The sequence below is a fragment of the Chaetomium globosum genome, genomic scaffold (assembly GCF_000143365.1).
Source record: "Chaetomium globosum CBS 148.51 scaffold_5 genomic scaffold, whole genome shotgun sequence".
Classification (NCBI taxonomy): domain Eukaryota; kingdom Fungi; phylum Ascomycota; class Sordariomycetes; order Sordariales; family Chaetomiaceae; genus Chaetomium; species Chaetomium globosum.
In genome coordinates, this window is record NT_165980.1 from 2,972,329 (window position 1) to 2,999,946 (window position 27,618).

A 27,618-nucleotide genomic window follows, 5' to 3' on the forward strand; every position below is an offset into this window, starting at 1 on the left:
AAATGGACTGAAACCCTGCTCTGCATCCTGTGGCATATGGCTGAGAAATTTAAGGTGCACCGGCCGCCCGACCGATGGGACAAGGACGCTGCTCGGCTCATCCAGCCCAGAAGGAAGCGAGAGCCTAAGAATAACTCCAGGTCGAAGAAGGAGCGCACAAAGAGCGACGTCCAGGTCAACCCTACCTCAGAGGCGTATTTCACCCACCGACCCGATCGGGCCGCTAGACCACGACTTTTTCATGGACAACTACGAGAACGAGACCCAGTCGCGGCAACAGAGCGTCACGATGACCGACGAACAGCATTTAAACTTCCAGAGCTCCCCGAGACAGCGTTTCTTGGGATCCACTCACTCACGGGGTAGTGGGACTGTGGACAGCCCCATTGCAGTTGAGGATGAACTGGGCAGCACCAGAAGGCTGCTCTTCCCATCGCCTAGAAGGGATGGGACACCCAGGGCCCTCGGGGAGCTTTCACTGAATGTAACGCAAGCAGTCGCGCAGGGACAAGAGGCGAAGTCGGCGGCAGCTGGGAAAGAGAACGGCGCAGACCAGGAGCGCCAAGGCACCCCTGTTCCCCAAGACGAACTTGAACAGGAGCTCTTCGGGACGCCTCCCGGACGCCCATCGACGCCGCCCCCCAAGGCCGTAGCTGGCCCGTTTAAGACACCGACCCGCCCGACGCCGAGCCATCGCCCCATAACGCGGAGCATCTCCCGGTCGATCCGCTCCAGCAGGAGCATCCCCAAATCACCAGGTCAGCTCTTCGCTAGCCACCACCTCCAGCAGACGCCCACCAAAACCCCACGTTCCTCGGGCGGTTTCCTCCATCCCGGTAGCGCTAGCAGGCGCCGCAGCCCCCGAGGCAACAACAACACCGCCCACAACACCCAGTTTTCGATAGAACACGCCGACCACAACCAACTTCCCATGACCATGGGGCTACAAATGCCCATGGAGTTCGACTCGCCATTCACCGCGACCCTGCACCAGCTGCTAAGCGAAGCTAACAACTTCATCGGTAGCGGTTCGCCTTACCGCCAGGGAACGTCGGCGTCCGCGGCGGCGGGTGCAGGCGCAGTGGCCTCCTCGTCGGTGGGTGACCTTGATCTGAGCCACCTGGACGTCGGCGGCGGCCCCGGTAGCGACACCGTGGTCGACTTTGGCAGCTTCCTCGGCACGGATCTAGTCATGCCTAGTAGTCCCCCTCTGCTAAGGGGTGCGCGGGCTGGGGGCGGCGGCGCAGGGGAGACGTTTGGAGGTGTGTTGCAGGAGGGGGGGATGTGGAATCAGCAGTCCATGGGCGGGGATGATGGTGGGTCGAAGGGGGGGAGGTGACGACGTTGTTGGGAGAGTCATTGTTTCATTTTTTTACCTCCATCGTTTTTGTTCGGTCTTTGTTTTCTTTTTTTTTTATATATATGTGCGGCCTTGGCTCATTGCTAGCGCCAGCCCGGAGTATGGTACGGGGATACCGAAAACAGGGCTTTTCAACTGGTTCCTTTACGAATTGTCAGACGACATTACGATTCAATGGTTACTTTCTTTTTTTTTGTTGGAACCAGAGAAGGGGCGGAGGTGGGGGGGGGGGGACAGGTGGGGGGGTTGCCGCGTGCCTAGCACACAGGCCTAAGCGGGCATATTTCGATCGTTTTCAGGCGAGGGGCTAAGAACGGACGCTGTACCTCGTGGGGTATCATGTGGACATTTTGAGGAGGATGGCTTGAGGATGACGAGACTAGTGGGGAGCAGGGCAGGGCTTCGTGATGCACTGGGCGGCCCTCGACCACGACGGTCACAATGTTAGGTAGTTATTAGTTAGACGCAGAGCTGTGGTTCAAGTCCGTGGTATTAACAGCGGAGCAAAACTAAATATATATCACACATGCTGCATATGTTTTGACCAAACAAGGCCCGACCATTCAATATCTCTGGGGGTGAGCTCTCAGCGAAATATGCCGCGCACATCGGTAACCTGCACTAGCTGTCCACCTTCCGGGGCGCCTTACCAGCCCCGTCTGCGCTAGGGCACTCAAGTTTCCTGCCCATTACTATCCTGCTCCCTTCATGCTCCAAACCGGCTCCCGCACCGTCCTTTTCCTTTGCTGCTCCACTGCCCACCTATGATTTCGTCTATGTCATAGGATTGCTTCTGAGGGCAGAGCTAGCCGTGAAGGGCAAGAACCCCCCACGTCCGCCCTACCACAACGCAGTTCGCGCCGTTCTCAGCAGCCCTAGCCCTGGCTGACCGTCGCCTAATCGTAGGCGAACAGATTCCGATGCTGGTGCGAGATTTCTACGACCGTGTTGGCCAGGTTGTAGTCTGTTTGGTAATGTTAGAACGAACTCGATTGGGGGTACGGCACACATGGGAAATGTGGTGGTTTGTGGTCCCCCCCCTCCCCTCCTCTTCTTCGCCTCGCTATCCAGAGGTGCTGTGTGGCTCTATCTGGTGACTTACCGACGTTGGTGCCCAGGTCCATGGAGCTGAGCACCTTGATGGAGAGATCCGGGTTGACCTTGCCGATGATTTGCGCGGCGTTGCCTGCGAGCAGATGTGCCTCCTATGTTTACGTGTGGTGTGAGCGGTGGTTCTCCTCATCTGCCGGGGTTTGTTTGGGCGGTGGCCATCTTCATTGTGATCCCCACCGCCTCTTCTTTTTTTACCCCTCCTCCCTCATGGGTACTTCGTTTCAACTCGGTTCAGGGGTCAGGGACTGAGAGAAAACGGGAACATAAAGGGTGGTGAAATGACGGGGGTTCGGTTAAAGCGGCAACGTACGCGATTCAGATGGGCGGTGATGTTGCCGTCGGCATCGATAATGGCCTCCTCGCCCCGCAATTGGATGACTTTGCCGACGAATATGACATTTTTGCCCACGTACGAGTTGAGGTATGCGCAGGTGATGCGCGGGTTGGCGACTGCCTCCATGAGTCAGCGGGGTTTGGGTTTCGATTTTTCTTTGGTTTTTTTTGTTGTTGGTAGGATGACTGTGCCTGACCGTTGTCCGATTTTTATGCTGGGCAGGAGGTGCAGTCGGTGTGAGTTGGGTTGGGTTGTTGTCGGGTGAGGCTCAATAACTCAGGTAAGGTAAACCCACTCTTGAGCCATTGTGCAGATCGATCGTCCCGTCTTGGCATCTGCCTGAGACTTCACTCGCAGTTGGCGGGGCGGCCTTGGCTTCCATGTTGTTAACCAATGAGGAGGAGAGTCTAGACCAGTCACAGTAGAAGAAGCCGACACTCAACACCACGAGCCTCAACCACGAGCCTTAACCAGCAGGTCCCGCTTTAGTGCCTCCGGGCGAAATAAATTCCATCCATCCATCCATCCATCCATGTTGTTAACCTCATCCGCAGTCTTCGACATCGAACAACCTACCTTACCTATCAGAGGTCCCAAAGTCCGTAAATAGGTACCTATCTAGGAACCTCGGAAATGCCCTGCCGTTTATTTACGAAGCCGCACACCAACTAACACCGCACAAACACAGTAGTGCGTTGCGGCAGACACTCTCCAAAAAATGAAGACTTCGGAACAACATGTGTATTCAGAACAACCTGGGCTGTTTGCCTCTTTTTTGTCTGACTAGAAAAATGCCTTCTTTTCTAGACCTAAACAAACCAATACATCCCACAATCTCATCCAGGATACACTAAATACACCTTTCCCTTCGCCAATCGATATGTCCTCTTCAAACCAGCACCAAAAAGGCTATGCCCTCCCCCCATCTTTCCCCTCGACGGTAGGCAGTCAACCTCAGGAACACGCCTTCGACATGGAGGCTGATTACTGGGCATTCTTTGGCCTTGTTCCGCCGAGCAACCATGCTACTGATACTGACACCCCCCGGGATGGCACCGAAAGGTCGTGCTATGGCCCCACACCGATGCCCGAACTTCAGCGGCAGCAATCCGTGGGCGAGAACACCAACGGGCCCATATGCACATCATCTACACGGACGGGACGCCCCGGGCCAACAAAGGCGGGGGCGAAACGGCGGCGGGTCCGCGACAAGGTGCAGAATCGCCTGGCGGTAGCAAAGTCTCGGGAGAAAAAGAAGTGGGAGTTAGAGCAGAAGCAAAACCATCTTGAGGACCTCGAGAAGACGAATAGTCGCTTGAAGGCGGACCTTATCAGCTTGACTGACGAAATGTACCAGCTACGTCAAGATCTGATGGCTCACGGCGGCTGCGGCGACGCCGACATCGATACATGTATCAAATCCCAGGGCGGATCCAATAAAACACCGAGATCCGAGTCCTCAGCCTAGCCGGGTGTAAGCCCGGGAGTGGTGTAGTCCGTTGATGTAACTGGCGTAGTCGTTGTGTCGCGTCACACGGACTAGTGACTCTAGTATCTAGCTAAAGTCACTAAAGGTATCGGTCGCTTAGACGACCAGGACATGATCTTACAATCTGTATCTTCCCGTACAGCACAGCACGCCTCTCATATGCAATAGGCTAGTCGCGGACCACAGCAATGGTAATATACAGACGCTAGCCGAAGACCCCTTCTCCTTATTGCTTGTACATATCACTCGTGCTGGCTGACCTGGATAACACTGAAAACAGCGTCACACCGAGTCTTTTATTCTGGGAGCCGTCGCAGAGGAAGAACGAAAGAGGGGATCTCAATCTACGATACCAGCTATAGTGTGCATGAAGTATCAGAGGAATCAAATCATCAGGATGAAGCAGATCATAAAGAGAGCTCAAATGTTGAAACATTTCAAAACAAAAATTAACCAAATAGAAGTACCTAGACACCTGGTCTGGGAAACAAAAGTATAGCTAGGTATCGTACTATATAGTACTGCACTCTGAGCTCTAGCTTTGCTTGCGGTTTATGTGGATCGAACACATGACCTTCAGATATTGAATTTTGCCGAAGTTAACTTCAGTCTGACGCTCTCCCAACTGAGCTAAACCCGCTTATTGGAATTAAATGCTTACAATTAGCAAATTATAAGGGGCGAGACACAACGCCCAAACCGGGACACCATCTTTGATCGACCTGCTCCCACGCCTCTTCCCTTCCATTTTCTTGCTAAAATTAGGTCTGTAAAATGGTTTGAGTGCTGATGCCGGTTCCACTGTAAAAGGAAAGAACAAACAAAGAATAGCCCGTGGTAGCTCATGTCATGTGCTTGTTGGATGGAGTCTCCTTTCTTGACTGTTGCGGAACGAACATCTTGGACGCTCCATGTTCTCATATGAGGTGGCCCGTGCCACTCCTTGGGATGCCTCTGCGATGCGCATCTCGATCTTCCTGTACCTTTTGATCTCTCTCGCCTTTAAACCAGCTTGGGTATCGTAGTGGCTTTCTTTGCTTGAGTTGGAGCAAGCTGCTCCTGCCTCCAAATCACTCCTTGGCTGTTTTGGCGAGAACGCTTGCACCGTACTGGTGGCGCCCTTGCGAGCCTATCTCTTGACGACCCAGCAGGCACGGCCTGACAAAGTCCATGTATGATATGCCTGCCAACCAGCCATTCGCAAACTCCAACACTTATAAAATATCCTCCTCCACCACATCGACCGGCACGGCCACCGCTGGTATCGAGGCAGGCCCCGCATCGCCCGCCACCGCCACCTCCCCATCATCCTCAGCACCCTCCATCTCAGCATCACCATCATCCGCGTAGAAGGCCGCCACCGCGGCATCCTCCTCCATCCTCGCCTTGGCCTTCTTCCCCAGCTTGCGCTGCTCCTCGAGCTCGAACGCCTCCCGGTTGACCTCCTCCCACGTCTTGCGGCGGCCGTGGATGACGCGCGCGTGGCCCTTGCTCTTCTGCACCTTGACGGCCGTGCGGTCCATGATGGCCTCGGCCTTGTCCATGCTGCGCTCCTGCCGCCGCCGCGCCCGCGTGCTCAGCACCGCCTTGCGGCCCGTCTTGGCCTTCTTGGTCACGCCCCCTTCTTGGCGCGCGGCGAGGACTGCGGGCCGCCGGTCGATGGATTCTTGCGGCGGTCGCACTTGCTTGAGGGACTTGTCCGTGTCGATGCCCGGAGAGGTCGCCCGCCGCGCCGCGCGGGAGTGTATTGAGGGGCCTAAAGGGAGGGGGAAGGTGAGTTAAGTATGGCACGAAAAAGGGGTTCTTAGGGGGGCTTTCTGGAAATTTGTACCTCTCTTGCCCTTGGCGATGCTGCCTTTGGCCATCTTGTTTTGCCTGGCCGTGTTCGTTATCAACCGCGGTATCGCGGGGTGGTTCCAGAACCTCTCTTATCGCTGGGATTTTTTTTGGATGGGGGGTTTACTCTTTCTTTTTCAGTGGGGTCTTTTACCCGGACCCGCCTTCCGGCAGGGGCCCTCGAGTCCCATGCATTGCGACCCCACAGCCTAAGCTCCAGGCGACCAATTAGTGCGTCAGCCAACAATGCCAAGGTGTTTTCCCCAGCACGAGGAAGCCATCTCACACGCATGTGCATCGACCTAGCTTTTTCCTTCTTCCCATTTGCTTCCTCCGTCAATTGTACACATCTTCTTTCATCTCTTTTGGCTGGGCCAGAACACCCTCTCTCTTATTGGACATGGCATTTCTGTATTCCTTCCTGTCCTCAACACCGTCAGCTTCCTAAGCCAAGCACCACGTTCCCATCTGCCACCTCTCTTTCGCCTCGGTTCCTTGCCCTCCGCCGCCCTCTTCGCCAACAGAAATGAATACCGACGCGAAACGCATTTTCAACAAGTTCGACAGCCGCGGATTTCCGAGTTCGTACCAGCACAGCGCTGGCGGACAACTACAAGACCGGTTCAACAGCCCAACCGTGATCCTCACAATTGTCGTACTCGCCGCCACCATAGTGTACCAGGCGGCCCACCAACATCGTCGACTTTCTTTGCTTCTCCAGCGTCTATGTGACGCCGCGGTCACTGTCATTCCGGCGCGCGTCATCTTTGCCATCGACCGTTTCATGAACCCCCCGCTTTTTCCGACACACATGCTCGAACCGCAGCTGCCGACACGTGCCGCCAAAAGCGATGCCCTGAGAAGGATTCTGGGAATCGATAATGGGGGCGGAATTATTAGCTCGGTCGCGCAGGCTGGACGTAAAAGCCTGAGCGGTCTTACCGGCGCTTCTCTGCCAAGAGCTGCGGGCGACCATCCGGCTGGTTTGGGAAATTACAACAATTCCTGTTACCAGAACAGCATCCTGCAGGGACTGGCATCGCTCACGCCTCTTCCGGCGTATCTGTCTGCAATCTCTGCCGAGGGGGGGCTCGATCGCTCTCCGACTCGAACCGCCGACACGTTGCGGGCGTTGATTGTCGAGCTCACCGACCCCTCGAGCAATGGCCGGACACTCTGGACGCCAAAGGCGTTAACGAACATGAGTACGTGGCAGCAACAAGACGCACAGGAATATTACTCGAAGCTCCTAGACCAAATCGACAATGAGATTGCGAAGGCTGCCCGTGCTCTCAAAGACGTAAGCGCTCTCGACTCGGACCGCGCCAGCTACGACTCCTCTGCCAGCCAGCATAGCGATGACAGTGGATATCAAAGCTTGCATAGCCACCCCAAGTCTGGGCTTGAGGCTCCCCGTCTTGCTCGAAACCCGCTCGAAGGGATGATGGCACAGCGCGTGGCCTGCGTCAATTGTGGTTACTGTGAAGGATTGAGTATGATTCCGTTCAATTGTCTGACGTTGACGCTCGGTAACCGCGCTGAACACGATCTTTACGAGCGGCTCGACCACTACACCAAGGTCGAGTCGATTGCGGGCGTCGAGTGCGTCAAATGTTCCCTAATCGTGGCCCGAGACGTGCTCAAGACTCTTGCTGAGCGCACCGGGGCCGTCCCCGAGTTTCAACAGAGACTGCAAGTCCTGGAAGAGGCCCTCGAGGAAGAAGCGTTTGACGAAAGCACTGTGGCGGGAAAATGCAGAATCACGCCAAAGATGAGGGCTAGCTCGACAAAAACGAAGCAGGTTGTGCTTGCGCGACCTCCGCCGAGCCTGGCTTTCCACATCAACCGGTCTGGCTTCGACGAAGAGACGGGCTACATGTACAAGAACTCGGCTGCTGTCCGCTTCCCTTTGCTACTGGACCTGGGGCCTTGGTGTTTAGGCAGTACGGATGGCCAGACGTCCTTGAAAGAAGGTGCGGCTACCGTTGGGGATGTTGAGCAGTGGACGCTAGACCCTAGGGTGTCCATGGTAGCGGGAGACCGGGAGCCGAGTAGGATCACGGGCCCGATTTACGAACTACGCGCGGTAGTCACGCATCAGGGCCATCACGAGAACGGGCACTACGTCTGCTACCGGAAACATCCCCCCTCTTGTCCCCCAACCAAGAAGAGTGTGGCGGCTGAGCGCATGGACCTGGACGACGAGACGGAGCCAGGGGATACCGAACACAGCGCGAGCGAGGCAGATGGATCGTGCTCAAGTCAAGACGAGCCACAATCCCAGTGGTGGCGGTTGAGTGACGAGCATGTGGCCCAAGTGGATGAGCGCACTGTTCTCTCCCAGGGCGGTGTGTTCATGCTGTTTTACGACCGTGTCGATCCCAACTCGATACTGGTGTCGGATGCGAACCGACATGCCGCTACGGAGCAAGGCTTGGAAGATGCCAAGATGCTGGGCATGTCGCTTGCGGACGATCTAGCACCGTGGTGTGTTGTACCTAGCCCAAGCGCGGTGCAGGAAAATGGGGAGATTTTGGCGGATTCGAACCCTCCGACACCGTTCGACAATGGTCTTCCACTACCCAGAACACCGATACCGGCGAGTGGGTTGGATGAGATGGCCGGTCAGCGGCAACCTTCGCCATCGGGTTCTGATGAACCCCCGGAGTGGCTCGCCCGTCCCTCCGTTCGGAAGGCAGATCCGGCGGAAGATCAGGATATAGGTCAGGTGCCAACAGAGTTTCCGCAGTCTCTTGCTCAAGTCCCTGGGGTTTAGGCCACCGCAGCTTATTGAGAAGCTGAGGCGAGGGATGGTCGGTGCTCACTCCGGTTGTCCTATTACTGGGTACCTATGCATAGCGAACGGCGTTCTTGGTTAAGAGGGATACTATAGGCTTTTTTCTTCCTCGGGCTTGGACCTGATATATGGGCTAGCGCGGAGCGTACGTGGTTCCGGCGAAGTTGGTTTGCATGGATGGGTTTATGGTTTAGAGGATATGTGGTATGAGAGGCGACGCGGTTATGAGCGTTGTTATTAAGGGCGCGATTTTTATCACGATGAGGAAGCTTATTGACCCGTTCTTGGTTCTTGAAAGGCGGCTGGCTAAGCTCTGCGCCAAGTAGTCAAGGATTAAGGAGTAATTAAAATAAGCTTCTCTAGATGCCAGCATGCATCGCAGATGATCTTGGCTTGGGTTTCCATGCCACTTTGCAAACAACGAACGTTCTGTAATGCATTGAAGAGCATTGGTTTTTTAGACTACGAAGGAGTGGTATTTGTATTAGCAACGGAAGAGATAGCGGCAGGGTTCATCACGAACGGTGGAAGATGGAAGAGGCTGGCTTGTGTGTGGCCTCCAATCAGTGCCCGCCAGTGCGACCATGTGAATTTCCGAGACAAAAAGCGTCAAAGCGGAGCATTGGTGCTTTTCATTCCTGTGTACTTGACTCCGTCGTCTCTGTGAGAATATCTGTATCCAAACTGTCAATATTGAGCCTGGAATTTGACAAACCCGGATAGATATGAATCCGGGCATTGTGGGCACAACACTCAATCTTTTTTCCACCTCGATTTTTGATTCCCGATATCATTTTTTTGGGCCTCGGTGATCGTCCAGTTCTCCAATCCTTGCCGCTTACCTGCAGGTTGAAGGTACGCCAGGCATCATCAGGTTGGGGTCGTACAGTTTCATTGGCGAGCAGCTCGTTCCCATTGCGAACATCCCTGCTGCTGACCTGTGGGGTCTCAGCCTGGAGCAGCACACAGTAAACTTGCCCCGCCGACAGGCTGCGCGATCCTTTTTTTGGGCTGCGGTGCGCTCAACAAAGGGGCAGCAGGGGACCAGCGCCGACCATCCGGTCGGTGGTTGCATGCACTTGATTCAGCCCTTCTTCGAACACGAGAACCGAGAACGGCCACTTCCTTCCACTCTTTTGTTTCGTTCATTCGGACTCTCGACCTCCGGACCACGTTTCTCCCATGCGGCCATTCTTTCCTTTTCGCCAATCCGCAACAATCGCCCATTCGAGTAAAGCTGCTGGTTGATAATCTGATATTCTGTAGTCTCATCAGACGGATCCTCGACACCCTCGCTCTTAATCCCTTGCTCCCTCCCCACTCCCCCAGCCGATCGACCAAGAGGAGATATCAATTTCGGCACCCGGAAATCGCGTTATTGCGTCGTCTGTCTTGTCCACCCACCCCCGGATCCCGATTGAATCACCGGATTCCCGTTCGTTCGCGATAGACCCAGATAACCCGGAACCGCCCGTCTCCGCCCCGCGCCGATATGGCCGAAGATGATGTCGAGCGCCAGGTCGAGAAGCCGCGCCCGGCTGAGCGATCAGTGCATGCGGTATTCTACATCGCGTATGTTTGGCGTGACGATGGAGGGTCTGGTCACCGAGAGAGCATCTTGCTGACAGTCTGGGTTGTGCAGGAGCTGGATCTTCTTTTCCAACCTAACAATTCTCTTCAACAAATGGATGATTGATGGCCGGGGTTTCAGTAAGTGCATGCGGGATGCCCAAGCAAGAGGATGAGCAAAGTGCTAACCGCTGTTTTCAGGATACCGTATGTCCCCGCCTCGTCCCCGGCGCTCCCTCCGACCCATCCCCTTCCGCGCTCCAGGTTCACTACTAACACATCGATAGCCGTGATTCTCACATGCTGGCACCTCGTTTTTGCGACCATCGCGACCCAGGTCCTGGCGCGGACCACAAACTTACTCGACGGACGCAAGAATGTCAAGATGACAGGGCGCACCTACCTGCGCGCCATCGTACCCATCGGCCTGCTGTACAGCGCCAGCCTGGTCTGCAGCAACATGGTCTATCTATACCTGAGCGTTGCCTTCATTCAGATGCTCAAGGCCGCCGCGCCCGTCGCCGTGCTGCTGACGAGCTGGGCCTGGGGTGTCGAGGACCCCTCGCTCAAGCGTTTCCTTAACGTGTTGCTCATTGTGGGCCGGCGTGGCGCTCGCCAGCCTGGGCGAGATCGACTTCAGCCTGGCCGGCTTCCTGTTCCAAGGTTGGCGGCATCGTGTTCGAGGCTATGCGCCTCGTCATGATCCAGGTGCTGCTGTCGGGCGACACCCAGAAGATGGACCCGCTCGTCAGTCTGTACTACTACGCGCCCGTCTGCGCCGTCATGAACTTCATCATCGCCATCGTCTACGAAGCCGACAGCTTCAACTCTGCCGACCTCGCCCAAGCAGGTTACGGCCTCCTGCTGCTCAACGCCATGGTCGCCTTCATGCTCAACGTGAGCAGCGTCTTCCTTAATAAGTTCTCACCCCCCATCTCCCCCCAAAATAAAACCCCACCCCCCTTCGAACCCCAACTAACTCCCCCCCTCCCACCAGATCGGCAAAACCTCCGGCCTCGTCATGACCCTAACCGGCATCCTCAAAAACATCCTCCTCGTCATCATCTCGGTCCTCATCTGGCGCACCAACATCACCCCACTACAAGTCCTCGGCTACGCCATCGCCCTCGCCGGCCTGCTCTACTACTCGCTCGGCTGGGACCAGCTGGTCGTGCTCTCCCAGGCCGCCTGGGCCTTGGCCAAGGGCGACGACCAGCATCACTACTCAGGCGGCGGTGGTGGTGGCTTGCCGTCGGCCGTGCGTAGGACTTTGGTGATGGCCGTCGCGGCGGCGGTGGTGCTGTTTTTGGTGGGCGGGTTCTTTTATCGCGGGGCGCCGGCCGAGGAGCTGGCTGCTGCTGCGGGGACGGCGTAGTGGGTGTCTTCTTGTTTGGGTGGCTTGGGCTACACTGGGCTACACTGGGCCTGGGCTGGGCTGGGTTGGGGTCGGGGTCGGGTTTTGATATGGAATGGCGTTTATTTGGCGAAGGGGGGGTTCTTTCTTCTTTCCTGCGTTGGTTGGGCTGGTATTGATTTTCGGACGCGCCGCACTATCGTCCGGGTAAAGATGGGGTTGGTCGACTGCTAATGAGGCCACATTTTGATGAATAGAAGAGGAAGGGGTTGGAATGTCATGGCGGTTTGGGAGGAGTCTTGCTGGCCGGCGTGGGGGTTTGGGAAGAAAGAATGATATGGGCAAAGTAGTGAAGATGGATGAGATGGATAATGCAAGCAGAGAGCCATAGTTGCTTCTCTATGGTCAAGGGGTGTCTGTATTTATCGTCGTCACTTTGGTGGCCAAGGCATGCTACCAAGGGCGCAATCAGTACATACAACACAACTTCGCAAAACTGATACAGGTATCAAAGCTAAGGCACTCAATCCCGTTCCGTTCATGTCCGGGTAACTCCTGAAAACCTGTCAAAAGCCTCCCTTGTTTTATGCCAAGCCCCCTTTCTCCGCCCGGTGATAGTATTATTACATTACACAAGGTTGCAACATGAGTCGTGTCGTTGATTAAACCGGGACCTCTGGCCGCGACCTCAGTCACCTCTTTCTTCCTTTATCGTGATTGCTGCGGCCTCGGCCTTGACGACTGTTGCGTCCACGCCCGGGAGAGACGCTCCGTCCTCATACACTAGAGGAGTGCCCGTGTAACACCGGGTGACTTGGGCAAGTCTGGTAGGCGTGGACGCTTGAGCAAATCGTAGCTTCTAGCCACGACTCCTGCTCCGCCTTCGCCCGTGGTCACGGTCGCGATCTCGGTCACGGTCTCGGTCCCTGTCCCGTCGGGAGGACACGCTTCGTTCGCGGCGACTGCGGCGGTAGTGGCTGTCCCTATCCCGATCTCGATCCTGGTCGCGGTCGCGGTCGCGGTCCCTGTTTCGGTCCCTGTCTCTGGACCGGTCTCTCTCGCGATCACGGCTTCTTGATCGACTCCGGCGTCTAGTGTCTCGACGGTCATCTCTGGCTCGGTCGCGATCACGAGAACGGTCACGCCTGTCGCGGTCCCTGTCGCGATCCCTATCCCTATCTCTTGGCCTGTCACGGTCGCCATCGTAACGATCACCTCCGCGGTAGTCCATGCGGTCTCGCTCCCGGTCCCTATCCCGGTCCCGGTCACGATCACCGGGAAGGTAGCGATCGTGTTCCTCAGGTTCACGCCGGCGTTTCAGGTCTGGTGACTTATCCCCGGCGCGACGATCGTCAATACCAGGCACCGGCATACCCTTCTCCCTGGCCTCCTTCTGGGCAGCGAGATAGGCCTTGGCCTCTTGCTCACGCTTCTTGACCTCGGCCTGTTTCCATGCCTCTTTCTCGGTGTGGTTGAGGCGAGAAGGAGGGCGCACTGCGCTCGGCGGCGACCGTGAGCGGCTCCTAGGACGGCGTTCCTTGTCTTCTTCCTTGACCTTGTCCTTGTCACGATCCTTCTCCCGGGTTTGGTCACGGTCGCGGTCGCGATCACGGTCACGGCTGCGATCTCGCTGATCGGTGCGAGCGCGCGAGCGACTGCGTTCCCGTCTGTCACGGCGGTCGCGGTTCCTCGATCGAGAACGGCTTCTGTCTCGGCGGCCAAAACGCAAGCGGGAGCGAGACCGGTCGCGGCGCTCGGTTCTCTGGCGCGGAGAGCGACTGCGATCGCGGGGGTCACGACGGCGGGAGCGGCTTCTGTCCCTCTTATCGTCGGTCCTCGCCGTCCTCGGACGGGAACGACTTCGCTCTCGCTTCTCGGCCCTTGGACGAGATCCACTGCGGTCTTTACGCTCACTCTTCCGCTCATCCCTACGGTCATCTTTGCGATCATCCCGACGTGTGGCACGGGAATCATCACGACGGCTGCGGCGATGGTCATCCCGGCGGTCGTCTCTCCTATCCCTTAGCCTCGACCGGCTCCTTCTGCGCGAGCGGCTTCGCTCACGGAGTCGTGGAGTTCGTGACCGAGCATCCCTCCGCCTACGGTCGTCATTCCTAGACCGGCTTCTCTCCTTCCCGTGATGAGCCCGAGAAGCGCGGGACGGACTCCTAGACCTCCGCTTTTCGGGTTTCGCTTCGGGCTCCTTGGGAGCAGTTAATGGTTTCGTATCGCTCGCATGCTCTGTGTCTCTGGCCTCCGCTGATTTACCGGTCTCCTTAGCTTCTACCGGTTTTCTGGATTCTACCGTAGCCTTCTTAATCTCCACTGGCTTCGGTTCAGGAGCCTTAGGAGTCGACCGCTGGATTGGGTCGATGGCGGATGCGGGTTTGGCCTTCTTCGGGGGAGGCACCAGAGTTTCGTCGATTTCCAATTCGGGTTGTTTCGTCGTAACACGCTTGCTTTCCCGGAGGAGGTCGGCTAGAGCTTCCTGCTCTAGACGATCGTGGTCCTCCTTGGTGAGAGTTTTCTCGGTGTCGTCTCCTCGGTCTTCGGTCCCGAGTTTCGGTCTGTTGTCGTGACTGTCCCGTCGGCCCCGATCCCGATCTCTGTCCCTATCCCTGTCCCTGCCTCTATCTCTGTCCCTTGATCGATCTCTCGGCGTTCCTCGGTAGCTATCGTAGCCACGTTCGCGGAATCGATCACGGTCTCTGTCGCGCTCCCTATCACGGTCGCGGCTCCGGTCCCTGTCTCTCCGGCTTTCCCGCTCCTTCTCCCGCTCCTTCTCCCGCTCCTTCTCCCGTTCCCTCTCCCGTTCCCTCTCCTTCTCGCGTCGTTCGCGACGCTCCTTATCCCTCCGTTCGTCCTCCTCGCGTTCCTTCTTCCTCCGTTCTTCTCGGGCGGCCCTCTCGACCTCTCGTCTCTTCGTCTCCTCTCTAGCTTTGATCTCCCGCTCGAGTTGCCGCTTCTTCTCCTCTACCGCCCTCAGCTCCGCCCGAACGCGCTCTCTCTCAGCCCGGCGAGCTGCCGTCTCGGCGGCGTATTCTTCATCTGTTTTCAAACCACGGATCCGTTCCTCCTCAGCCGCATCTTCGCCAATCTCATCGCAGCGCAACTTGCGGATGATAGCCTCAATGGCGCGGCTGTCTATGAGCGCGCCAATGACCTCTTCCGCCTTCTGGTAGACGCCGCCGCGATCGAGTGCGCCATCGATAAGTGCTGCCGCTTTCCCACGTTCGAGGGTCAGCAGTTGAGTGGGATTGCGGTCGACTTCTTGCTCGGCGACTTCGAGGATGGCTTTGGTGACCTGGGCTTCATAGTCCTGCTTGAACGTCAGTGACCGACAAAACGACTGTGATTCTAGCGGAGACCTACACTAGCCTCAAACTTCTCCCACACTTGTTTCCGAATGGAATCGTAGCCGCCTTTCTTCTTGAAAGAGTGCGCTAGACCTTCAATAGCCGTCCGCGTTGCCGAAGGGAGTGGCAGGTCGGATGCCTTGAACTTTTTGGGAATAGGACGCGTAACTGCATCTGGTTCGTTCGAGGGAACCGGGCCCGCGGAATCGACGACGGCAGACATGATGGCAAGTCGGGTTGAACTTCGTAGCTCACGGTTGATTTATGTACCATGGGAAGAGTTATTGGTTGCGACGCGGTTCGAGGACATGGGAAGCACGAGCAGCGATGTGGAGGGGATAATAAGCTTATTCAAATCATTTTAATGCATCGCTTCAAAAGCGTTGGGTATGCAGGAAAGAAAAGAATGTCGAACTCGAAAGGAGGGTTTGACGACTTAGTTGTCGGGGCATGCCGTTTAACGGGCTGGTTGATGGTGCTTGCCGCGTTTGAAGAGAAGAGACCCGCCTCAAAAGATTTTGGTGGGGTACGCTAAAGGCTTGGCTAAGCAGGGGCATCGATGCAACTCTGCACATCAAAAATGTGAACGAGTTAACTAAGCCACAGCTCCACCACCAAAGCAAAGCCTCAGCAGCGCACAGATCCCCCAAAAAGTGGCTTGCCAGTTCGACGCAGCTACCTGACCAATTGCCGCCAATTGCCCGCAAACCATCGCAACGTCAGATCACGAAGCTCCGTGCAGTGTCGACAGCTCGCCCGGGCGCCAATTCCACTCTCTTAGCGGCACCGACAAAACCCCCCCACCACTTTCGAGATCCTAAACCGCAAGCGATCACCCACCACGAGACAAGATGGTTAGCAGAGTCATCTTCTGGACCGGCTTCGGTAAATAAACGCCCCCCCTCCACGTCCCCTCCCCCACCACACACCACACACCACACTACACCACACCAAACCCCCTCCCACACACACTACACAGCCCCAACAAACCCAACGGAACCGAACAACCCAGAAAAGAACCCTAACTTCCCACCTTCTTCACCCCACAGGCTTCGTCGTCCGCTTCTGGCAACTCGGCATCGAGATGCGGCCCTTCTTCAACCGCAAGGCGCTGTGGGCGTACCCGGTGTTTGGGGGCGTGGGCGCGAGCTTTGGGTACTGGCTGCAGGGCGTGGACGAGCGGCAGACCAAGATGCTGCAGGAGCGCAAGGAGGCCATCCTGGAGAAGCGGGCGCGGCGGGCGGAGCGGGCGGCCAGCGCTGCGGCGGCCGCGCCGACTGAGGTTGTTGCGTGAGGAGAGATGTGATGGGGTGGGATGGGTAGAATGAACGAATGGATGGATGGGCTGAGGTTGGCTGTAGGGCCGTGGGACGGGATGCTAGGGGAGGATGTGACTCCTGCTGGGTGGTTGATGGAGATGAGGGCGTGGAAAGACTACGGTCCCCAGTTCCCGCACGGCAGGATCTAGAACATTGGGCAAGCTCTGCAGACGGCGCGGTAGATTCGGTGTACAAAATTATTTTTGATTCCCTTGATTCTCTGCCCCACCTTACTGGGACGGAACCCCAGAGCTGGAAGAATTAGCGCGTCTCGATAGATCCTTGAGAATTAAATCTCGACCTGGCCTCAACCATCTAGCTACTCTGCCTTGGTAACCTAGACTACGCGCGAACTTCCTCTCGTTCAACCAGACTCTTTGACTCTTAGTCAATAAGAGGGTCCTCTTGCTTCCTCAACAGAGCCAGGATGGCTTGGGCCGGCGAGTTGCCACCACCACTCTCGAACTCGGTGATGACGCCCGTGATGTACTTGTCATGGGTGTTGTCAAACAGCAACCGGAAGCAATCCCCCGTGTTCCTCTCAGGGTCGATCTCGTTGTACGTGAGCGAATCGACCGACACACGGTCTCGGTCAAAGTTGATGGTCTCGCAAAGAACAATCACCTTGACGCCGGCATTCATGGCGGCCATGGCTACGTCGGCCGTTCCTGATGATGCATGGAGCGAACCGTTGGCAAAGATGGCCTCGCCTCCGAGAAAGACGTTGGAGGCCGCCGCCACCTTGGGTCGGAGACCGCCAAGATTGGGGGAGTAAAGCACCGGGATCCCGGCTTGTCGTAGGGTCTTTGCTAGATCCTGACCGGTGCGCTCGAACGGATCGTCAATGACGGTAACATCGAACGACTTGCCGTCGCGCTTCGCTTCGATAAAGGTCTTCTCAACTAGCCGGTGGCGGCCGTATGTAAGAATGGTGTCGCCTTCGTTGATTGACTCGGCGGCATTCCTAGCGATGGCGTACTCGGCCAGGGTAATCCGCTCCTTGATCAGAAAGTTGATCCATTCCAGGAGACCCTCTTTCGCTTCGTCCTCAGCCGTATCAATATCGAATTTGTTAACCTTCCCCTTAAGCAGCCGGATAGCATTGCCCATAGCGAAGCACATCGGCCTGCACTCGGTGAGGTACTCGATCTGGGGGTTGAGGACGTGTGGCACAAAGTGCCGAGACAGCGAGTTCCCTTTGGGTGTCTCGTACGACTCGATGACCTGGTCTGTATTAGCGGGCTGTCTCATGGGAATCTAGTACGGAAATGAATACAAACCTTCGCAAATGCCAAAAGAGTCGCCTTTAGACGGGAGATACTGTCGTTGAGGGCAAATGTTGCCATCTGCTGGCCAACTGCCAGCACAGCGGGGTGTACGTCTTTGTGAGCCTGAGATGTCGGTATCCGCTTCGACATCGGAATATGACTAAAGCAATCGGGGACACCACTCCTGACATCTTTCTCAAGCACTGGAGAGGATGGCCGCCGCCCAGTGGCTGGAGGTACCTGCAACTGCCCCCCTTTGCCCTGGGATTGCTGCCCATCCTGCCGCCCTTTGCCCTTGCCTCCTTTCGCATCCGCCGTGGCACCTTTTTCTTGAATCGGGGACGGTGTTGGCGCCGCGACTCTAGCCTCTTTTACTTGTGCCCTCCTTGCTGCTTTTTCTGCCTTAGCCTTGGCTTTCAACTGCGCTGCAGTGAGCTTTTCCGTGCTGGCGGGGGTAGCAGCTGAATTGTCGGCAGCTGGCGCATTTTTCGCTCCATCCTGTGTTGCTGGGACTGTATTGCTGTTGGGAGCCCCATTGATAGGGACTCCATTGGTCTCGGAGGGCATAATTTGGGTAACTGGTGCTCGGTGCTTTTTTGACTTAGGGTGGATGCTTCGAAGAGTGGCGCGAGGGGTAGAAGTGACGCAGAAAAAAGCGGTTGTTCTAATCGTGATGCTTGGGTGATGTTTGAAACTCGCTGGGACGAGGTCCGTGTGACTTTCCAAAGACCGTGCTTCCTTTTGAGCAAGATTATGCAGTGCAGTGTTGCTTTCTAATGAAGTGATTTTTGGTTTCTGGAGTTTTGGCATTGGGGATTGAGTCACAAAGCGAAAGCATGCCGCACACAAGCTTGCCCCGCGCCCCGCAATCATGCAGGGCGGTTCCACTCAAGCAATCAAGTGCACGGACCGCTGCCGGCTCCCAAACACGGACTCGATCGATCAAGTCCCGTCTTGGCATTGGTGTCGACTCGATAGTATCCCCGGGCAGTCCCGTGCCAGAAGCTGGTTTTTCAGTCCTCAAGCCCAAATATCCGCAAAAGTACATCGCTCTAATTAAGGTAAAGTACCTACGTGCAGCTATTCTATCCGAACTCCCGTCTACAACAGCGCTATACTCCACCATGGCCTGGTGCTAGCACCACATTCAACCACATCACACCACCTATTAAACAATCCCCACATGCCCAGCCGGGTGGCCCACTGACGCAAAAGAGGCGCCCCTAGGCCTGAACAGCCGCGCGGGACTGGTCGAGGTGCCGCAGGTGTCGGCGACGATGCACACGTTGCGGGAGCAGCACGTGCCGACGGCGCAGACGCTTCCCACGGGGCAGTCGGCGCTGGTAGTGCAGTCGGTCAGGCCGGCGCAGGGCGTCTGGCCGTCGGCGCAGAAGCCGGTGCCGCCCGCGACCGAGGCGCACACGCACGAGCCGCCGGGCCCGCAGGCGGTAAAGGTGTCGCACGTCTGCCCGGTGCAGGAGTTGGTCGCGCAGGCGCCGTTGCTGCACATGCCGGAGTCGCACTGTCGGGGGGGTTTGTGGTCGGTTACTGAGTCCGATACATTGGGTTGTCACGCCGATAGGAATGATGGTCGGGTGGAAGGAGGGGATGAGAGGATGAAAATCATCAACATACCTTCACGCCACACCCGCCGCAGTTCTCAGGGTCATTCTTGAGATCGAGGCATGTGGTTCCACAAGCTGTCAACCCCTCGGTGCATCCGGTTGGTTCGGGGGCGGCAGACGATGTAGATGTGGGCTCGGTGGAGAATGTGGACTCGACAGAAGACGTGAACGATGTAGACTCCGGCGATGATGTAGACGACTCGGATGATGACGAGCTACTTGACGACTCAGAGGTAGGAACCGAAGTAACTGTAACAGTTGTTGTCTGCGGAAATCAAAGTTCAGCTAAAAATGCCCCAAGCAAATTCAAGTGGATTGATTTATACCTTGTCTGTTTCCGTCACGACATGGCTCGTGATGCCATAGCACGAGCAGGCACTGGCATATCCTGCCGGGCTAGAACACGCGGATGCGTATGTTGGGATGGTTTTATCACCACTTGCCGTTGTGTCTGCCGTGATGGTACTGTGTCTGTTGTTAGCGATTGTCTCCACCATTAAAAGGTCTGTAGGCCTGTCATACATGGTATGACCGTAAGAAGTCGTCACGACGAAACTTGAACAGTCGCTCTTCGCTTTGGACGTAAATACCGGACCCTGCTTGGTGCCCGTCACGGCTCGAGCGCATTTGTCGGCGTGGCATACCGACTTGCATTTTGCCAGTACCGGGCTCGCCATGAAAACGGCGAGGGAGATCGCCATCCTTGCAGTTGACCTCATCTTATCGACACGTCCTTTGGCAACTCAAGCACAACTGTCACGTAGATGGGCTCCGTCGGGAATGTCGAAGAAGGGACGGAGTAGAGCAGTGACAGCAGGAGAGGGACATGAGCAGACACACCCATCACGGGCCTTACTTTGAATAAGAACCATCGATTTGCGTGACCCCTATCCCTTGGTTCTGGCCATCTCTGGAACCCGAAGTGTGGATTCTTAGTCTGTGAACTACTCTGCAAACGCCTAACTAGTGAGCTGCTAATCCAGTTATGGACGAGTCTCGATGCGAGTCGTCAGGCACGCCGCATGGATCGCGCCTATTCAAGCAAGCCTCAGCTGCGGCTGAGAGAATCTAGACTCGCCCGTAAAGGGTCTGCGTGCCAAGGGGTTCACTCACAATATTTGGCCCTCTTTGGATTGTTTGGCTTGGCACTGCCTTATTTGACAAGCAAACAAATAATCATACATAACCCTAGCCCTGACAACACACCTCGTCCGGAGCTTCATCTCCGAGACGAACGGCGCAACTCGGTCAACGGTCCTCGTCAACCCAGCCCAGCACGGACAGATCGGATCCTGATTCTACCCTGCACCTATAGCACGGAGTTCGTTGCGGAGGACATCGACGAGTTGTAGACTTTTTGAGGAGCTTTGTTCGGCCAGTGGTACATGGGGTCGTTCCCGAAAAATATCAGTTGCAGCCGTCGTTGATCATGTCAACAGGTTGTTTCGACGAAGACCCCTAAACGGCCACCAGCTTATCTAAGGGACAATCTGTGGAGGGGATCCCAAGTTTTCTTCACCTGCAGCTGGTCTAGGAGCACCAACAACAGTGGAAGCGCACAAGCCTAGGCTTATCGCTCCGGGTAGCCTGCGAGCGTGTCCTAGTCGACGCAGTCAGAAACTTTCTTGAAGCTGGAGCGGACCCCAGCATTGAGCACGGTGGCGGGCGCGACGCCCTGGCTTGCCGCAAGTTCTTCGCTGAAGGGATATCCCACATTGTCAAGGCCTTCCTGGAGTATGACGCTGACCCGGACACAATCACTCTCAACTCTCGGACTCCTGTTAAATCGCCGATCAAAAAATTAAAGGTTGTTTTGTGTCATTCCAAGGCATGGGCTCTTCTTAAGCTTGAGAATACCAGACTGCGAGATGTAGGAAGATCAATATATCGTACATGTTTTGTTGTACAGGAGTCCCGCATCAGGCCATCCTTATATCTTCTGCTACCGGCCTCTGGACCGGACTTGGGGTTGTCTCTGCCTCTGCTTTTCCCTCTGCCGGGGCCTCCTCCGTAGCTGCTGGCGCCGTCTCTGTCGGTGCGTTCCCAAGTTTGCTAGGTGGCACCTGTAGAAGCAGGACCAACATCTCCCCCAGTGTGCCCTCCCTAGGCTTGGTCTCCTTGGCCCCAGGAACTTCTGAGACCACTGACTCAACCTGCTTCAGTACCACCTTTGACTGATCATGGTCCGCCCTCTTCTTTCTCCTCAATTTCGGGTGTCTCAGAGTGACCTGAACCTGGAAACCCTTGCCAAGGAACTCTTTGAGCCGCGCCATTCTCAAGCGTAGGTCGTGGGGTGCGATCGCCCAGTTGATCTCCAACTTCTTGGTGGTAATCTTGGGTGTGCTTTTCCTCATCGCCAGCCTCTCAGCCTCCGCCGCCAACTCGGCTTTGCGGTCTGCGATACGGCAGATTGGGTATTCTGGACCGGGAGTCAAGTCGTCCGGCCTGGGGGTAGCGAGAAGTATGAGAGTGTCTAGTTCCAGGTTGAGATCCTTGAGCACGAGGTGCGTTCGCTGCGGCGGGGAGAGACTGCCGTCTGGTTGTCGTAACTGGATCCACGGGAAGACGATGTCGTAGTCGCGCATTGTTCCACGACTAGCCGCCTTTTCCGTTGCAATCTTCTCACGCCTATGAAGCTGGTAACTGTTCAACATGCGGGCATGGTAGACGGAAAAATGACGTTGTGACGATGGTGAAAAGAGCTGGATGGGGACGGTTCGGCTGGGTAGCAGCAGGCGCTGCAGTTGCCTCGGGTTCTCCAAGGCTGCGGCATTGCTAATGAAGAGTTTGCAAAGGGCCGTAGCCGGGTTGAAGAGACATTGTGAGGCCCTCATGGTGGGCTAACAAGCTCGGGGAGTGAAGAGTCGTGCTTTGGATTTGGGTTGGAAGGAAACAAATGCTTTGCAACTTTTCGGTCCGCCGAGGAACTTGCGCCACAAGTTGCAACCCTTGTGATCGGGAAATTCTAGCCAATAAAAACCCCTACTCCCGCAAGCTTGAAGCTTGGCAATATCTGCGGGTGCGGCATGTCATTGCACCATTCCATCACCTCTCATCAACCTCACTCACAAACCACAACCATGACCCGCTGATCTCACTGAAAGCCTCTACCCAATGCCCTCCATAACCCGCATCCTGCGAGGTCTCCTCAGGCCAACCAGGTTCCGACTCTCCGCCATCAAACCAACCGGCCCCCATCCACCCCCACCCCCACCACCATCAGGACGACCACCACCTTCATCCCCCACCACGACCACCCCGCCAAACCCCAGCAACAGCAGCAGCAACAACCACAACCCCAACCCCAACCACCACCTCCCCTCCTGGCTCGGGCACCCCACCCGCGTGATCCTCACCACCCTCAAATTCGTCGCCTTCACGCACCTAATCTGGGAGTACGTGATCTCGATGGCGCCCGCATCGGGCCCATCGATGCTGCCGACGTTCGAGGTGCTGGGGGAGTGGCTGGTGGTGTCCAAGGTGCACCGGTTCGGGCGCGGGGTGGCGGTGGGCGACGTGGTGGCCTACAACATCCCCATCAACGAGGAGGTCGGGGTGAAGCGCGTGCTGGGCTTGCCGGGGGATTACGTGTTGATGGATACGCCGGCGGATGAGGGGGGTAGTGGTGGTGGTGCGGGGAGTGGGGGTGGGAGTATGATTCAGGTTCGTTTTTCCTTCTTCGTTCGTTCGTTCGTTCGTCCGTCCGTGTTGGGCCGAGGGGTGTTGAGTGTGGGTGGTGTAGAGGGCGGAGCGCTGACCTTGGCCGATCTAGGTGCCGAAGGGCCATTGCTGGATTGTCGGGGATAATTTGGTGGCGTCCCGGGACTCGAGGGGTTTTGGTCCTGTGCCGCTGGCCCTGATACGGGGCAAGGTGATCGCCACAATGAGGCCGTTCTCCGAGTTCAAGTGGATTACCAATTCAATGGAGAGAGCAAACAACCCAATCGAGGCTTGATTTCGGATAGGTCCTCCATATATGTATTATAACACGTCTGGTCAACGCCAGCAGCACCTCGAAATGGACAATGTAAGTTCCATCTTGTATATGTATCAATTGTGGGTTCTAATTACATCAGCTACAACTAGCCGAGCCTAGCATAACAGTTCAAGCCGGCCGTGTTGGTAATGGGTAAAGGGGCATCGCGGGAATCGCGGGGTATGATAGTAGCTCGGGTTGTCCGGCGTCATCCGTATCACTCTTCTGCGCCATAATACAAAAGAAAAAACAAAGGAGGGCTGAGGCCCTCTGGAAGACCCAACAACCCAAATTGTCCCCACACCCCCCAACACATCCCCCCAAATGCTCATCTGCAGTGTACACATCTCCCACAGTCCCCCGCTTCCGCCCCTTGTATGTAGACAATACTGACGCCGCCAACTCCACGCCGTTCCAATGCGCAATGGACAAATAGAAAACAAGAGAAACCTTCGGGTATACGGGCGTAGGGGCAAACAGACCCCATGCCCCATGAACGAGGGGGCTATTATCAACCTTCAATGTGGCTCTTCGACCCACCCTGACCCAACAGCTCCAGGCACCGCTGGGCCAGGTTGACCACCTCGCCTTCATCGTCGTCCTCGGCCTCGTTGTCCGACTCCATCATCTGGCGGTTGGCAATTTGCTTAATCATGTCAACAACGCCATCTGATTTCCCGATGAGACCGATGAGCTTTTTGTCCTCTGACTCGAGCAGCTGGAGCAACGTCCAGATCGCAATGTGTTGAAAGGTGGCATCTCCGCTCGCAAGGAACCGGTTGAGATAACCGTGGATGCCGTCTCTTGGCTCCATCCAGTTTTGGACAAAGATGCTGTAGTCGCCCACTGTATTTCTGTTAGTATGAATTATTGAGCAACCAAGTTTGTGAAACTGACCTTTGGAAGAAAGGTTGCCTAGCGCAGCGGCACTGTTACCCTGTACCTCAACGCTCGGAGACATGGTTAGTGGGATCAGAACGTCAAAGACACCAAGCTCTAGGAGATGGGTCTTGAGCTCGTCGCTCAGCGCAAGAACGGCAATGGCGGCTGTCATTTCGGACTGGACCGTGACGGGAACTTCCAAAACGAGCTGCTTGCACTTCTGGACGGCGCCCGCCTCGAGGACAAGGGACTTGTTCCGGTCCGAGCTCGCCGCTAGGTTACGAAGTGTCGAGATGGCGTGACACTGGATCTCCTCGTTATCTGTCGATCCGAGCAGGTCGACCAGCGGCTTGAGGAAGCCGGCCTCGATAATCGGCGATTCGTTCTGGGGGTGAATTGAGATATTACGGATGCAAGCGACGGCAGACAGGATAAGCGGAAGATACGAAGACCGAAGAAGGCGGAGCAGTGGCCCGAGCCCGTGGGCCTGGACAATCTCAAGCTGATACTTCTCGTCCGACGCAAGATTCCGGAGCGCCAAGGCCGCCTGGCACTGGACCTTGGGCGATGAGGATTCTGTCAGGTTAACGAGGTACTGGACAAGCCGTTGCTCAGTCTCGGCGAGTTTCCGTCGGTTGTTAGCATCGACAGCAATGTTGCTCAGGGCCGTCGTGCAATAGTATTGCACATCAACATCCGAGGATGACAAAAGCTGGACGAGGACAGGGATAGCACCGGCATTCACGAGCTGCTGCCGGTTCTCGTCTACAAAGTATTAGTCGCAGGCTGTCACAGTTTAGGATGCGCAACTTACCAGAATGTGTCATATTGAGAAGCGCGCCAGTGGCATTCCTCTGTACTCTCATGTCCTTGGACTTGGCCAGCCTAGTGAGGGGGCCCAGAGCGCCAGACCTTGCAATCTTGGCCTTGTTCTCCTCGTGCGTAGCGAGGTTGGTGATACAACCAACAGCATTGCACTGGACCTCGACATTTGGCGACATCATTTGCTTGATAAGCGGTTGGAGTCCGCCGAGTTGGACAATCAGGACCTTGTTGTCGGCTGAGTTTGGGTTAGCAGTCTTTCTACAAGCCGTGACTGCAGCTGCAGGTGTATCCTTTACGAGGCGACCTACTGTTAACGGCAAGGTTGCCCAACGCAGCACTAGCAGCCCGTTGCACTTCAATGTCGGAGTTCTCAAGGAGAAAGAGGATAGGCCCGAGGGTGTCCCGATCAACAGCTCGGACATCTGATGTAACCACCCGGGTTAGCATAATCTGTGCAGAGGTCGGTCTAGGTCGCTAAGCCGACTTCTCAGCCCAACAATTCACACGCACCTCTCTCGGTAATCTCAGCGAAGGTCAGACTTGCGCTCCGTTGAAGATCGATGTTATCGGAATAGACAAGGGTGCTTAGAGCTCGGAGGGGTTCGCCCGAAAAGAAATCAGTCTCGGCGCGCTACAAGTAGGTCAGGTCAGTTCGTGTTTGTCAGGTGTAGGCTAGCACGGCTGTTCTAACATTTTCGAGATATTGTAACAAGTCGGCAACGGCCTCTCGCTCGTTTTCAGCGAGCACATTCTCGTAGAGGGCATCGCGGGATTTGCCTAAACCTGTTAGTGTCGGTGTGATTTAAGGCGGCAAGATCGCGGTTGTACCTCCACAGCACGAGGAGCTGCAGATGCCCATTGCGGCTTATGTGGGTACGCCGACAGTCCCAAGGTGGTGGTGGGTTGATTGCGTGGGCGGTTTCGAGTCGTCTAGTTCGAATGAATGCGGGTTCGTCTGGTAATGTTTCGTGAATCGGAGGACGGCGGCAAGCGGTCCGCGGGTCGTCACAATAGGCACACGGTTCAAGAAGGCTTTGAATCGTTGAAAACTATATCAAAGAAGCACTCGCAGATGAGGTGTGCCTTCTTTGTGCCCGATCGCGATGGTCGTGCTGCGCTGGCAAACACTGGCGGTCGGTCGGGTGTGTGGTTGTTTTGGCGGGTCAGCTGCATCGAAGGAGATGCAACAACCAAGCCCGGCCCCATTCAAGCAATGATCGAAGCTGCCTTGCCTTGTTCGCCCGGCAGCCGGCTCTAAATTCACGGCCGTGCGTCAGTGGGACCCGACCTCGCTTACCTACAGGGGCACGGGCCAAGGTACCGAGGCCTTGTCAGAAACACCATTCATCACGCTGGGCCAAGCCACGCTTGATAACATCCAACAGTTAATGGGTAACTTAGCAGCTGTGCACCACAGCCAAAAGATTATAAGAGACAGACTGGTTATCGACCTGCATTGGCTCAAGGATATCCCTGAGTCGACCACTTATGGTGATTTACTAGCGACCAGTCTGGCACCGTCTTGTTCTTATTTATTCGTACAAGGCAGCCGCTGACTTTTACCTGTTTGCCTTGGGTGCATACAAGTACATTCCGCTAAAGTGCAATTTGTTGCTCTGTCAAAGAAAAGAAAACATATAGTGGCTATCTTATACCTACGTGGATGGGAAACGAAAGGGAACATCTTGATTTCACATCTCATTTTTTTTCAACCTACAGTCACTTAGCCGCAGTTGACAAAACATTCATCATTAAGGCACCTTCTCTCAGGTACCTTGGGCACACATGGCTGTGCGTGCACCATTTCTTAGGTGGTTTTAACCTAGTCTTCCCTCTGCGTGGTGCTCGATTAAAACGCTTCCACAGCCTTGGCCTTCTTGTTCTGATGGGCTAACATATCAGGAGCATCATTGTCCTTGCTACCGGAGACATCGAATTCATTTAAGGAGGACTCGCCTTTCGGAATTTACAGTAACCATGTGTAAGGGATGGGAGTTGAGCTTAACAACGGTTCTTATTGAGTGAGATCCATGTGATGGTGTGGCGGGGCGCCTGTCTTCCCCGCACCGGTTCTCCAAATCTCACAACTCCCCGGACTTGGGAGGCAGATTAGAACTACGATTAGGTATGGGATGCATACCACATCGCCTTGAAAAAGCTGACATACCTATTTAGTGTTGAAGTAATGAGTTGACCACTAGCAAACTCACCAAAGAAAGAACGAGAGGGGTTGGCGCCAGCCACTCAAATGACTTTCAGGTCACACACCTGCCCGTCAAATGCAGCCCTTACAGGGCGGCTTCAGCCCACCATTCGGGTTCCTCACAGATAAAAGCGGAGAACTTCAGATCCAAGGGTCTTTTTGACACAGCAACTCCCGTCACTGTCATTCCCCATGCTCCTTCTCATCCCAAAGCCGCATTGCAGAGGCATTGGTCCCGAAGCATATAAACAGTAGAGAAACATAAAGGCAGCCGATTGCCATCGCAAACCCTTTTCTCTCGCGCCAAATTCT

General features: G+C 55.8%; 12 protein-coding genes and 1 non-coding gene across 13 annotated transcripts; 6 read left to right on the forward strand and 7 right to left on the reverse strand.

Moving 5' to 3' along the window:
• Window positions 1–289: 289 nt before the first annotated feature.
• On the forward strand, window positions 290–1,339 carry CHGG_07816 (uncharacterized protein; the record flags this gene model as incomplete). The annotated part of the gene is made up of 1 exon (XM_001225471.1): window positions 290–1,339. One exon carries the CDS (start codon window positions 290–292, stop codon window positions 1,337–1,339), a length of 1,050 nt encoding a protein of 349 aa, XP_001225472.1.
• Window positions 1,340–2,256: 917 nt separating this feature from the next.
• CHGG_07817 (uncharacterized protein) lies at window positions 2,257–2,933 on the reverse strand (the record flags this gene model as incomplete). The annotated part of the gene is made up of 3 exons (XM_001225472.1): window positions 2,257–2,324; window positions 2,463–2,565; window positions 2,784–2,933. The coding sequence occupies 3 exons, from the start codon at window positions 2,931–2,933 to the stop codon at window positions 2,257–2,259; spliced, it is 321 nt and encodes a 106-aa protein (XP_001225473.1).
• An 847-nt stretch (window positions 2,934–3,780) lies between these two features.
• On the forward strand, window positions 3,781–4,275 carry CHGG_07818 (uncharacterized protein; the record flags this gene model as incomplete). The annotated part of the gene is made up of 1 exon (XM_001225473.1): window positions 3,781–4,275. One exon carries the CDS (start codon window positions 3,781–3,783, stop codon window positions 4,273–4,275), a length of 495 nt encoding a protein of 164 aa, XP_001225474.1.
• A 567-nt stretch (window positions 4,276–4,842) lies between these two features.
• Window positions 4,843–4,936, reverse strand: CHGG_11288. The gene has a single exon. It is a non-coding gene; the product is annotated as a tRNA-Phe (tRNA).
• Window positions 4,937–5,510: 574 nt separating this feature from the next.
• CHGG_07819 (uncharacterized protein) lies at window positions 5,511–6,161 on the reverse strand (the record flags this gene model as incomplete). The annotated part of the gene is made up of 2 exons (XM_001225474.1): window positions 5,511–6,052; window positions 6,128–6,161. The coding sequence occupies 2 exons, from the start codon at window positions 6,159–6,161 to the stop codon at window positions 5,511–5,513; spliced, it is 576 nt and encodes a 191-aa protein (XP_001225475.1).
• A 497-nt stretch (window positions 6,162–6,658) lies between these two features.
• Window positions 6,659–8,908, forward strand: CHGG_07820 (uncharacterized protein; the record flags this gene model as incomplete). Its single annotated transcript, XM_001225475.1, has 1 exon — window positions 6,659–8,908. The coding sequence occupies one exon, from the start codon at window positions 6,659–6,661 to the stop codon at window positions 8,906–8,908; it is 2,250 nt and encodes a 749-aa protein (XP_001225476.1).
• A 1,513-nt stretch (window positions 8,909–10,421) lies between these two features.
• CHGG_07821 (uncharacterized protein) lies at window positions 10,422–11,873 on the forward strand (the record flags this gene model as incomplete). Its single annotated transcript, XM_001225476.1, has 5 exons — window positions 10,422–10,501; window positions 10,572–10,639; window positions 10,786–11,093; window positions 11,162–11,395; window positions 11,496–11,873. 5 exons carry the CDS (start codon window positions 10,422–10,424, stop codon window positions 11,871–11,873), a joined length of 1,068 nt encoding a protein of 355 aa, XP_001225477.1.
• An 838-nt stretch (window positions 11,874–12,711) lies between these two features.
• CHGG_07822 (uncharacterized protein) lies at window positions 12,712–15,431 on the reverse strand (the record flags this gene model as incomplete). The annotated part of the gene is made up of 2 exons (XM_001225477.1): window positions 12,712–15,171; window positions 15,225–15,431. The coding sequence occupies 2 exons, from the start codon at window positions 15,429–15,431 to the stop codon at window positions 12,712–12,714; spliced, it is 2,667 nt and encodes an 888-aa protein (XP_001225478.1).
• A 628-nt stretch (window positions 15,432–16,059) lies between these two features.
• CHGG_07823 (uncharacterized protein) lies at window positions 16,060–16,502 on the forward strand (the record flags this gene model as incomplete). The annotated part of the gene is made up of 2 exons (XM_001225478.1): window positions 16,060–16,093; window positions 16,258–16,502. The coding sequence occupies 2 exons, from the start codon at window positions 16,060–16,062 to the stop codon at window positions 16,500–16,502; spliced, it is 279 nt and encodes a 92-aa protein (XP_001225479.1).
• Window positions 16,503–16,911: 409 nt separating this feature from the next.
• On the reverse strand, window positions 16,912–20,074 carry CHGG_07824 (uncharacterized protein; the record flags this gene model as incomplete). The annotated part of the gene is made up of 6 exons (XM_001225479.1): window positions 16,912–17,751; window positions 17,808–18,533; window positions 18,706–18,847; window positions 19,004–19,317; window positions 19,431–19,669; window positions 20,065–20,074. 6 exons carry the CDS (start codon window positions 20,072–20,074, stop codon window positions 16,912–16,914), a joined length of 2,271 nt encoding a protein of 756 aa, XP_001225480.1.
• A 1,265-nt stretch (window positions 20,075–21,339) lies between these two features.
• On the reverse strand, window positions 21,340–22,254 carry CHGG_07825 (uncharacterized protein; the record flags this gene model as incomplete). Its single annotated transcript, XM_001225480.1, has 1 exon — window positions 21,340–22,254. One exon carries the CDS (start codon window positions 22,252–22,254, stop codon window positions 21,340–21,342), a length of 915 nt encoding a protein of 304 aa, XP_001225481.1.
• A 280-nt stretch (window positions 22,255–22,534) lies between these two features.
• CHGG_07826 (uncharacterized protein) lies at window positions 22,535–23,553 on the forward strand (the record flags this gene model as incomplete). The annotated part of the gene is made up of 3 exons (XM_001225481.1): window positions 22,535–23,083; window positions 23,430–23,447; window positions 23,497–23,553. 3 exons carry the CDS (start codon window positions 22,535–22,537, stop codon window positions 23,551–23,553), a joined length of 624 nt encoding a protein of 207 aa, XP_001225482.1.
• Window positions 23,554–23,907: 354 nt separating this feature from the next.
• Window positions 23,908–25,962, reverse strand: CHGG_07827 (uncharacterized protein; the record flags this gene model as incomplete). The annotated part of the gene is made up of 7 exons (XM_001225482.1): window positions 23,908–24,242; window positions 24,294–25,043; window positions 25,093–25,338; window positions 25,412–25,525; window positions 25,614–25,734; window positions 25,795–25,880; window positions 25,932–25,962. 7 exons carry the CDS (start codon window positions 25,960–25,962, stop codon window positions 23,908–23,910), a joined length of 1,683 nt encoding a protein of 560 aa, XP_001225483.1.
• Between the last annotated feature and the right edge of the window lie 1,656 nt (window positions 25,963–27,618).